General features: G+C 45.4%; 1 protein-coding gene across 16 annotated transcripts in view; it reads right to left on the reverse strand.

Moving 5' to 3' along the window:
- DIP2A (disco interacting protein 2 homolog A) overlaps window positions 1-12,044 on the reverse strand; it is an 84,941-nt gene that overhangs the window by 43,813 nt on the left and 29,084 nt on the right. For 15 of the 16 annotated variants that reach the window (XM_074373704.1, XM_074373659.1, XM_074373619.1 and 12 more), the window contains 3 exons: window positions 8,306-8,425; window positions 6,972-7,169; window positions 281-372 (listed from right to left, as the gene is read on the reverse strand). In XM_074373704.1, coding sequence (XP_074229805.1) covers window positions 281-372; window positions 6,972-7,169; window positions 8,306-8,425 — 410 coding nt within the window. The remainder of the gene's footprint in view (window positions 1-280; window positions 373-6,971; window positions 7,170-8,305; window positions 8,426-12,044) is intronic. The other variant, XM_074374207.1, reaches the window with a different exon arrangement.

Here is a 12,044-nt window from a genome sequence, read left to right on the forward strand (position 1 = left end):
TAACATTTATTAATATTTGATACTAATACTTTTATTAAAATCAACATCCATAAAGTCAAAGAGAGAAGTTGAAGAACTGGTAAATGGGCAAAATGAGGGAGCAAAAAGAACCATCACGTTATCGACATCAACACAAATGTTTTCCATACTTAATACTTTCTCATTGCTGACTTTATACTCCTTGTGTTAATGCTGTTAAGTCTAAACAACCCATGTCAATGAAACAGATTTCAGTCTCTGTTCTCACTCACTCCAAAAAAGTTACATTCTAGTTACTTACTCTGTCTCCAGGTTTAAGCAGCGGTTCATTCTTACTAGTCAGTTTATTAAGTAGAGTATAAGATAGTTTTAAACTCCGACTCCAAAGTTTGCCTAAAATAAAATAAAAATACTAAGCAAGGTAAAATTTAAGAAACTATTAATTAACATTTTAATGTAGCAATCATAACACCCCATAACATACCATTATTACTCTACTACTGATAATGCAGGTAGTTTTCAGGTGATAATTATTTTGTACAATGCTGAAATGAACATAATAGCTTTATCTTAAAAACAACTTAGATTTACTTTTCTTAACAGAAAAATAAAACAGTACTTTATTATAGAAAATTTAGAATATAGAAATGCCAGCTGAATAAAGTGTTCTTTCTGTTATGTATGTACACACACACACATACACACACACACATGCAATTTTCGGGAAATGGGATCACACTTCACGCTGCTTTTTCCAATCAACATTGCATTGAGAATGCATTTTCATGTCATTGAACAGGTCTTAACTGCGTCCCTTATGAGATTGGCAGGGTTCATTCAAACCACAATTCCCGCAGTGGGTCACGTCTTCATCTCCACCTTGCACTCAAGAGAAGACAGTCACGGAGATGCTAAGCCAGCCAGAGCCCAGGGCTGCTGCAGCCGAGTACCTGGACCCCTGGGCGGCCCCAGCCCTGCGAGTCCTGCCCACCACACCCATCCTGGGGGATGCTTCACTAAGGAAGGTGCGACAGAGACACAGGACAAGCGACCAGCAAGGGAGGGTCTGGGAGGCAGAGGCAGAGGGTGAAGAGAGGGCGAGAGGACACAAAGCCGGAGTCTGCCCGACACTGAAGCACCCTCTCCTCACCCTGCGAGATGCACCAAGGGGGAAGACAGAGCCACGGCTTCACCCTCCCCACCTCTGGCAACTGCATGCCTTCCAAACGAACCCCACTTCACTGTAACCCACATTCAGGCGCAACATGGTAAGATAAGTGAATTATGGAGCCTGAGAAATAAATGAGAAAAAATATCCTCAACTCAAAACATTATTGCCTTTGCCTACATAAAAAGGTCAATTCAAGATGTTAATAACTGTTAACACAGTTTAAAGATTTCCAAACTGAGTTCAGCTACATATAAAACAATAATGCACTGTGATCAAGTTAGTTTTATCTCAACAAGGCAGAGGTTTAACAGAAAATCAACATAATTTGCCACAATAACAGAATAAAGGTGAAAAAAAGGTAAAACAATTTATCATTCAGGATTTTCAAATTCCTTCTTAAATCCAGGATGAAAGGAAACTCCTTTAATGTGATTGTTAAAAGTCATCCGTAAAAATCCTATCAGAGACACCACAATTAATGGTCAGATACCATTAATTGAGATACCAAGAGTTGGTCAAGAACATTTGCCGTTTTACTCGAAGTCTCAGCCAATGTGACTGGGGGAGGCGGCAGGGGAGGTAAAACAACTGGAAACAAAACTGTCATTATTCACAGATAATGTGACCGGTGTGTGTTATGAACCTTGTAACTGAAATTAGCAAGGCTGTCACATACAACAGCAATATACAAACACTGTTTGAGATCTAAGTACCAGCTCCACACTAAATACAAATTTTAATGATACTATTTACAGTAAGATTTAAATAAACATGTCAAATACCTAAGAGTAAGTGTTACAAAAAATACACAGCGCCTTCCCCAAGAAAATCATAAAACACTACTGAGGCTGAGAAAGATCGGAAGGAAGGGAGGGACCTGTTGCGTCCACTTGCGGGAAGACGCCGCAGTGCAAATGTGCTAATTCTCCTCGAGTTGCTCAAAACAACCACCCACCCTTGGCAGGTCCGTCTGTGACACAAGCTGGTTTTAAAATGGACACTGACATAAAAGGGCGAGGACAGCCAAGACAGCCTTGAGGAAGGAGCTGGACAGGTAGGCTTCCCCTAGGGACGTCGAGGCTGGTTACACGCGACGGCAGTGGAGAGGGCGTGGTGTCAGCACAGGGCAGACTGAATCAGTGGGGTAAAGACAGATCTACCCAGGTGTGGACGACAGGTGGCACTGTGACCTTTCCTGAAAGGCTGGCCTGGAGCCCAGGCCTATACCACACACAAAAACTCACTCTGGTGGGGACGGCAGCTCTTAATGTGGGTGGGAAAATAACAGCACCCTCCCTGGACACCAGAGCAGCCTCGGCTCGGTGGGGAGGATCCTCACAGAGGGGAGAAAGGATGCTTGCCATGTGGGGGTGAGCGGCTGGGGCTCAAAGCAGGTGATCCATGCACCACAGGCCACCAACAGGACTGGTATCCAGGACACATGAAATGCCCACAAATAATCCTGTATAAAAATGTGCAGAAGATTCAACAGCACTTAGCAAAGAGAAAACCCAACGACTGAAAACAGGAAAAGATCTCAACCTACTTAGTCATCAGGAAAATGCAAATCAGCACCACAATGAATAGCACCTAAATAAGCCCGCTGGTGACAGGGAGCAGGGGGCTCATGCTGATCAGGGCAGTGAAACTGGAGGAGTCTGGAATTATCTGATACATGTGAAAATCTCATAACCCCAGATCCAGCTAGCATCTCCTCTCCTAAGTCTACACCCTACAGAGATGCACACAGCGGGATGTTCCCAGCAACAGTGCGTAACAGTCCACACTGGAAATGACCCAAATGTCTATCGGCTGTATAATGGATACACAAGTCCTGAAATGTCCAATATTCGTTCCACATCAGAAGTGAATGAGTCACAAGAACACTCTGTAACATGGATGAGTCTTAAAAGCGTGACGGTAAGAAGGCGCTGTTTCCAAGCAGGAGAAGGCAGTGGTGACAGACCAGCTCTCCCCTCTAAGATGATTGCAAAATTGGGTAAAATGCAGAACCACCTGCTGGAGGCAGCAAAGACAGCCAGCAAAGACAGAGAGGGTACGACTCTAGTGGAAGCCCCTGGGAGGTGAGCTGCCCTCCTACAGCTGCTCTTACAAAAGCTGCGGGTGCGGGGATCCGGTCCCCAGGAGAGGGGCAGCTAAGGGCCTCGCACCCACCAAGTGCTGCTGCTGGGCATGGAGATGGGGCCTCGGAGCAATCTGCCGAATCCTGAGACCTCTGAAAAGCCAGAGCCCTGAAGTCACCACATAAGACAAAATCCACACTGGGGGGCCCCAGATGAAGGGGTCACACAGAATACACCAGTTTTAGGGAGTCTGAATAATGGAAAATAAAAAAATCTCCAAACTGAAGTAAATATATAAAAGGATGCAAAATATAAAAAAGAACATTAAAGGCACGTGGAACTCAGAAAAGTTATTAATATAAACGTAATCAAGAGTCCCAGAAAGACAGGAGAGAGAAATGGGGAAGAAACAATATACCAAGAAATTATGGGGGTGGGGGTAAGAGTAGAGCTTAGTGGTAGAGTGTATGCTTAGCATGCACAAGGTCCTGGGTTCAATCCCCAGTACCTCCAATAAAATTAAATAAATAAAAATTAATTAATTAATTAATTAAACCTAATTACCTCCCCCCAAAACAAAACAATGTCCAAAAATAATTACTTAAAAAAAAGAAATTATGGCTGTAATTTTCTAAAACTGATGAAAAATACCATCCCACAGATTTAAGAAGTCCTCTGGACCCCAAGCAGGAAAATTTCAAAGAACATCACACCTAAATACATCGGTAAGACAGATGTAAGCCAGAGCCAAATGAAGAGGAATTTTTAAAAAGCAGAGGAAAAAAGACACATTATCATCCAGACAGCAACAGCCTGGCACCTCGCTTTCCAGAAGACAGCACTGACTTAGAGCACCAAGGATGCCTGAGCACCTTCAAGAAGGAAGACATGGGGGGCCCGCAGGCCAGAGGGAGAGGTGACCATGGCAAATGAGGGCTAGTGGGAAGGATGGTCCAGCGAAGGGAATGGGGAACAGCGTGACTCCTGACTTAAAGGCAGAGCAGTGGTATCTTGCAGGTGTAGCAGACACAGACTTAAAATGAAAGACAAGGAGAGAAGGTGTCACAGGCTGGCTTCTTCTGGAAGCAGACACTGAGCCAGAGCTCGCACGGGAGGTACTCCCATGGGGCAAAACGTGTAAAGGGAAAAGGGAGACAGCCAGGGTGGGCAGGAGATGCCAGTGGACCGCAGTCTCTGCAAGCCCCACAGGGCGACCCGGGAGTCGGCTCTCTCGTGAGGAAAGTCCGTGCTGAGCAGACACAGGCCCTGTCCGAACACCTCACATGACCTGGACCCGAAGGCTGAATGCGACAGGTGGAGGCTGCCAGCAGCCCACCTCCTCATAGGTGGGCGGTGAGCTCATTTCTTAAAGAATTACAGACGATCTCCCTAATGAACACAAATGCAGACTCTAAACAACACACTGCCAAATAGGATCCAGGCATTTACCAAAAAGACAAGATACCATGGCCAAGTGGGATTTATTCCAGGAATGCAAGGGCTGCCTAGCATTTGAAAATTAATCAACAGAATTCACCAAATTAGTGGGGGAGGGCAGAGAAACCAAATGATCACATTGACAGAACAGAAATAGATAATCCAAGATGAAAACCTTTTAGCAAACTAGGAGCAGAAGGGACCTTCATTAACTGACAAAGAATTTCTGCCATAAAACAAGTAAACAAGCTACAGTAGACACCGCACATTGAGCCCAAACGCTCTCCACCTAAGACGGAGGAGGGCTCCACACTGCACTGGTGTTTCCAGTTCGCACAATGAGGAAAGAAAGGAAACAAAAAGCCAAAATAATTTTGGCATTGTTCACAGGTGCTATGACTTCTGCACAAAGGATATCCAAAATTACAATTAATAAGCCAAAAATAATTAATATGTTAATTTAACAAGATTACTAGATACAAAGTCACTATTTAAAAAATCAATTGCATTTCTCTTTACAAGCAACAAATGAGTAGGAAAAAAGTTTAATCATTCCTTACAATAGGAATGAATCTAATGAAAAAAAATGAAGATTTCTGTACTCAAAAGTATAAACTATTCCTGAGAGAAACTCAAGAAGGCCTTAAAAGGGGGTAATATTCTAGGGTCATGAACTGAAAGATTCCCTAATTGTGACAATATTGATTCTTTTGAAGTTGAACTATGGATTCAATCCAGTGCCAATCAATATCCTGACAAGAATTTTTCTGGAAAAGGACAAGTTGATTCTAAAGTTCATTTGGAAATGCAAAGGGCTGATAGTCAAGGAAATCTTGAGGAACAATCACAGGCTGAAGGACTCACATTCAGACACAGACTCTCACCTGTGGTAATTCAGGGAATGCGGGGGGCGGCAGGTGGTGAGACAGAACAGACCCACGAGCACACTGCTCACCTGACATGACAAAGCTGCACCCAGGGGAAGGTGCCTTCTCAACGAGTGACAGTGGCTCAATCAGACGTTCACATCACACACAAAACTAAACTATATGTGGACCACAACACCTGAATGTGAAAGGTAAAACAAGTCTTTAGAAGAAAAGATAGAGTATCTTTGTGACCTTAGGTTTGGCAAAGACTTCCTAAACAGGACAAAAAAGCACCATATAAAAGGGGGAAAAAAATAGATGAATTAGACTACATTAGGTTAAGACTTCTTATTTCTCTAAAGCCACAATTAAAAGTGTTAAAAGGCAGTGCAAAGAGTGGAGAAGATGTCTGTAAAACATGTATTTGACAAAAGGTGTGTATCTAAAACAAAAAGAAGCAAGAAAGCGTTAACAACCAAACATAAAAATGAGCCTAGGATTTGGGTAGTTCACAGAAGATACTCAGGTGCCAAAACATGCATGAAAAGCCCCTCAGCCGTCAGGGAGTGAAAATGAGCACCAGGACCTGACAGCTGCCCCCCTACGCCAAGGAAGACTAAAAGGAAGTGGACAGTCAGGTGCTGAGAGGATGTGGAGCAACTGAAACTCCTCCCACAGGGCGGGGGGAGTGCAGATGTTGGGACACTTGGGAAAACTGGTTGGCAGCACGTCCTGACGCTGACCTGTGACTCCTACGCCCACAGCAGCACAAGTCCCCCAGCAGACCCACCGAGAACATTCATGACAGCACACACAGTAGCCTGCTGTAGACACAACCCAGATGTCTACCTACTGCAGAGCATGTGTTCTCAGGATGGAGTACCATCCATCAGTGAGGGTGAACGAACCACGCTGCACAGAGTACACGGGAGAGTCTCACGGATGACGCTGAGCCTTCACAGAACCCGCCCACACCCAGCAGTCGGCAGGGCACTGGCCTCGGCCGGGGGGACTCAGGGTCTGGGGACCGGAAGTGCCTCTAGGCTGAGAGCTCTGTGAAAACGCGTTGAGCCAAGTGTGCAAGATTCGTGTTACATAAAAACAAAATGGAACCAAAAGATGGCAAACACAAAAAATATGCACTGCTCGATGCCATTTGTACAAAGTCAACATTGACAAAACTAAACCCCGCTGTTCAGAACTGTACACAGATGTGAACTCTCAGAACCACCGGGCAGGGAGCGTCCCCTTGGGTGCGGCAAGGGCAGTGGTCTGGAAGGGCGCCTGGGGGGAGGCAGGGCTCTGTCTACCCGGCATCTGAGTAAGTGTGTCAAGATCGCTCCCTCGTGTGCACCCAGAGGTGTGTTTGCACCACAACACATAGTGCCTCACAGCTAAGCCGGAGTCCGGCTGCTCTCTGCTGACACTTGCCGTAGGTGAGGGTGCAGATGGCCTTCCCAGCAGTGTCCAGGGCGGTCAGGCACGGGGCTTTGGGCTGCGTGGTGCCCCACTGCTGCAAGGCGGCCAGCAGCGAGGGCGGCCAGTCAGTGCCCATGGCCGGGGGCTCCCCCTTCAGCACCACCATCTGGCTGCCCTCGGGCTTGGGCTGGCTTGGATCTGGCTGCTGCACTGCAAGAAAAACAGAGATGTAAAATCAGCACCTCACAGAACCAGGCACACATTCGTCTGCTAAGCACTCACATTTCATAGTTTTCTTCTCTAAAAAACACCAATAATAAAAGGCTACCATCAGGAAATTTGGATCGCCTTATCATTAGCGTCATCACAGCCCCACGGCTAAGGACAGAAAGGGACCCAGCCACCGGCCAGGACGAGTCCTGGTGACCCTGACCCCACACGACCCCGGGCGCAGCAGGGACGGCTGGGCCTGGGTCTCAGCCAACCCTGACGACACCTGGGAAGCAGGCACTCACCCCACGTACAAAGGGAAAGTGAGTGCAACACTTCAGTTTGGGCACCCAAACCATGTCAGAAGGAAAAAGAAAGTAAAACCTACTACATTTCCAGTGGATATGCAACCCAAATTTGCCCAAATGTAAGAAAGACGGTCCTAAAAAGCATTTACAGCATTGAACTTTGAATCTGAAAGGTGTGATGTGATTACAGAAACCTTCACTGACACCATGTCTAATCGCCGAGTTCGAAGGAGACACTGGAGCTGGCCCGAGGGGCAGAGCCGTGCGCTCCCGAGGCTCACACCGCACACCGGTGTCCGGTGTGGCGCTTTACTTCTCTTCCTCTTCTACACATTTATACTCCTTTCTGTTTCTTGGTCATTTGCTTTTTAAAAGTAAGTCTATATTCTTTTTTTCTAAATATGTATATAATTCATAAGTGACAGGCTAGAATCCTGAAAAGGAGCCCAAGCTTTGCTAAAAATATAATACTTTAAAACAAAGGGGATATAAGTATTCCGGATTTAGAGTTTAAATAAAAATTTAAATAGTGTCAGTAAAATCGAATCTTCAAAGTATTCCTACAAAGCATGATGCACGGCCCAGAGGCAGGGACGCACCTCTTAGCTGCACAGGAGCAGTGAGCCTTCTACCTGTCAGACAAAGCCAGTGGCCACATGTGATACTGTTCCTCCTTCACACACAGTGACCAGAGTCTGGAAACGCACTCTGCTGTGTTATAAAGTCACAGTGATAACCCAGGTTCAAGGTGCATTTGTCTGTATCTCCACCGTAACGGCCACCCCATTCACACAACTGTGGGCCAAGGGCCAGGGCCAGAATGCTCACCTTCCAACAACTCCTCAAAGTCATCCACGAAGAACTCCTTCAGCGGAGGGCGCTTCGGCCTCTTCAGTGTGTTCAGAAGCTGCTGGATCTTGGAGGACACCCTGCTGTTCACAGGGACACCTGTCACAGAAGGAGGAGGGCTGAGGCCAGGGGCGGACACCAGGCCCAGAGACCACCTACATGAACACGTCGGAACCTGTGAATCCAACCCAGCGCTGGCCCGTCAAATAGCCAGGCTGGGATTTATTAGTTCGTCTATTTCAGTTCAGTATTTACTGAAGCCTTCCAGGAACTGGAACTTGTCCTAACTGAGCTGTTTTCAAAGTGATCCAGGGGCCCCTGGGGGTACTTGAGACCCTTTCAGGGGCTTCATGAGGTCAAACTACCCCTATGTCACATTAGCTGGTATCTGCTCTTCCCCTCCCCTCTCTGCACGCGCACGGGAGAGGGCTCCCGGCCACACAGCCACGCAGGCCCAGCGACAACAGGGGGCAGGCCTGCTCGTTCGACTGCGTCTCATGTGTCAGATATCTGGGTTGTACTGAGTTTATCACTGTTATTTTAAAAAGAGATAATAAATAGTTTTTTAAATTTTCAGTCTTAATTTTGAACAATAAATATCCAGAGAAACCCACATAAACTAAAAGTTCTCTGGTGTCCTCGGTAATCATTAACAGCACCCCGTCCTCCAGAAACGGGCCCAAAACTGAGCCCTGCACTCACTGGCCTCCCTTCTTAGCCCCCTTTGATCTGGAAAATTTCTTTGATCTTTGTAACACTGGAATTTTGAAAGTTAGTTCTTTGTTTTCACTGAGTACAACACACCTCCTTCTGCATTTATTGAGGTTCCTCATGATTCCACGCAGGTGCCATGTTCCTGGCTGAAACAGCCCCAGAAGAGCACGTTCCAGTGCAGGGGACACCCGCCTGCCCCCACGCCCGGCCAGAGTGATGTCCAGCTCCTCATGATCATCACCCCTCTTTTCTTGTGCACCCAGGCTCTTGCTGTGGGAAGGCGTCTACACATGAAGACCAGCGTGGGAGGCCCGGGTGTGGACTCATGATTTCACAGATGCATCTGCTGTGCCCACCTGTGTGCACATGTGTTCGTATGTGTAGGTGTGTGTCTATTCACAGCGCACTGCTTTAGCTGGGAGCCGGAGGAGCAGTGGCACAGCAGTGGAGTGAGCACGCTCGGCACCAGGCCTCAGGCTTCAGTTCCTTCCTTGCTCCTTGAGAAGTAGCTAATCCAGGGCCAGGGCTCCGGAGCAGAAAGTGACTCTGACGCACGTTATGACAGAATATAAGACAGTGAGTGAAAACGGTGTCACAGCTCAGCTGTGCCCGATCCCATCAGCTGGATGTGGACAATTTGTGCATCAAAATAGTTAAGAAACATAATGATTTATAACATCTGAGAAAACAGAGGTCCATGAGTCCTTCCTGAAGACAGGTATTTATAAAGAAGGGAGGGAGGGAGGGAGGCAGGAAGGAAGAAGACAGAGTGCGGAGAGTTACCCGTCAGTGTCAGTGGAGTGCTGAAGTGGGGACATACTTCAGCACGATCGCAGTAAACGCTGCATCTGGCAGAATGACCCAGCGGCTGTGAAGTGTGCGAGAGAGTTAGATGAGGATGAGGTCATGCATGTGTGTGGTCCTCACACTGCCAACTGGGTGCACAAAAGGGTGACGATCGTGGGGAGCTGGACATCACTCTGGCCGGGCGTGGGGGCAGGCGGGCATCCCCCGCACCAGAACGTGCTCTTCCGGGGCTGTTTCAGCCAGGATCGTGGCACCTGAGTGGAATCATGAAAAACCTGTATTTATCTCGAACACAGACACAAATCCTTAACAAAACTTTAGCAAATCAAATCCACAACACATAAAAAGGGTAACGCGCCACAACTAAGTGGGGTTGGTCTTGAGAATACAACTTTGGCTTAATCTTCAAAAATCTATCAATGAAATTTACTATGTTAATAAACTACAAAAGAAAACCATATGATGAGCTTAACAGGTTAAAAAATCACTTAACAAAAATCATGATAAAAATTTTCAGGATATTAGGGAAAAAAGGAACATTCTCAACCTGATGAAGAGCATCTATGAAAAACCCACAGCTAACGTCACAATTAAAAATTGCAGAAATGGATACTTCCCCCTCAAATTGGAAACAAGACAAGTTATGTCCACTCTCAACATTTCTAATTGATGTTACTGGAAGTCTAGACACTGTAATAAAGCCAGAAAAGTAATAAAATTTAAATACCATTTACAATAGCATCAAAAATATATTTTGAGATAATTTTAATAAAATATGTGCAATATCTATACACTGAAAGCTACAAAATAGTGCTGGAAAAGATTTTTAAAAGAGCTCAGTAAATGGAGAGATATATATCACATATATCAATTAAAATACACAATACTGTTAAGGCGCCAATTCTCTCCATATCGATCTAGAGAGTCAATGAAATACCACTCAAAACCCAGCAGGAGTTTTGGTAGAAATTAACAAAGTGATTTTAAAATATATATTAAAATGCAAAAGAGCTGGAATAGCTAAGGCAATTTTTTCATGAAGAGTTGAAAAAAACTACACAATTTTAAGATGTATTACAAAACCACATATAAAAACCCACATATAAAAAGATGATGACAGTGTGGTACTGATGTAAGGACGGACAGATGAAGTGGAGGATCAGGACACAGAGCCCAGACACAGGCCCAACGATCCTCACCAACGAGGCCAAAGAGACTCAGTGGGGATAGAACAACCATTATGTTAAATGATCCTGGAACAACTGAACATCCACGCAGAAAAGTGAACTCAGCTTCCTATCTTACACTGATAGTAAACTTAACTCAAAATGGGTCACATACCTAAACCTAAAACTATGAAATTCTAGGAGAAAATATAGGAGTAAACCTCTATGACCTTGGGTTAGGAAAACATATCTTGGATATGACACAAACATAGACACCATAAAAGAAAAAACTGGTAAACTGGACTTCGTCAAGATTAAAGCTTCTGCTCTCTGAAAGACACTAGTAAGAGAACAAGAACCAAGCACAGACGGGGAAGAACACAGCCCAGAAACCTGACAGGAGCATGTAAGGAACTCCCAATTCTTAACAAGAAAATAAACACTCATTGTTAAAAATAAGCAGAAGATCTGAACAGACTCTTCTAAAAAGATACACGGATGGCAAATAAGCACATGAAAAGATCGTCATCCGTCATCAGGGAGACGCAAGTTAAAACTGTAACGAGGTGCCTCTACACACCTACGAGGGGGGCTACAATTTAAAACCAGCACCATTGGCTGCTGGCAGGGATATGGAGGGACCGGGAATGGGAGACAGTGCAGCCACTTTGGGGATCATTTTGGCAATTTCTTAAAAAGCTAAAACATAAACCTACTGTGTTCCAGCTGTTCTACTCCTAGGTGCTGACCGAAAAGAAATGAGAGTATACATCCACACGGGGATCTGTGAAAGAACAGCCACAGCAGCTTCACTCCCAACAGCTAAAAACTGGAAACCACCAAAACATCCATCGGCAGGAAAAAGATAAACGATGGCACATTCATAGCATGAAATACTAGTCGTCAATAAAAGGGACGAACCGCTGACGCATGAAGGACATGGATGAATCTGTGGGAGGAGCCAGCCAATGGAGAGTGAATGCTGTATGATACTATTTATATAAAATCCTAGGAAATGTAAACTCATCTAA

This window comes from Camelus bactrianus, chromosome 1 (assembly GCF_048773025.1).
Source record: "Camelus bactrianus isolate YW-2024 breed Bactrian camel chromosome 1, ASM4877302v1, whole genome shotgun sequence".
Lineage (NCBI taxonomy): Eukaryota > Metazoa > Chordata > Mammalia > Artiodactyla > Camelidae > Camelus > Camelus bactrianus.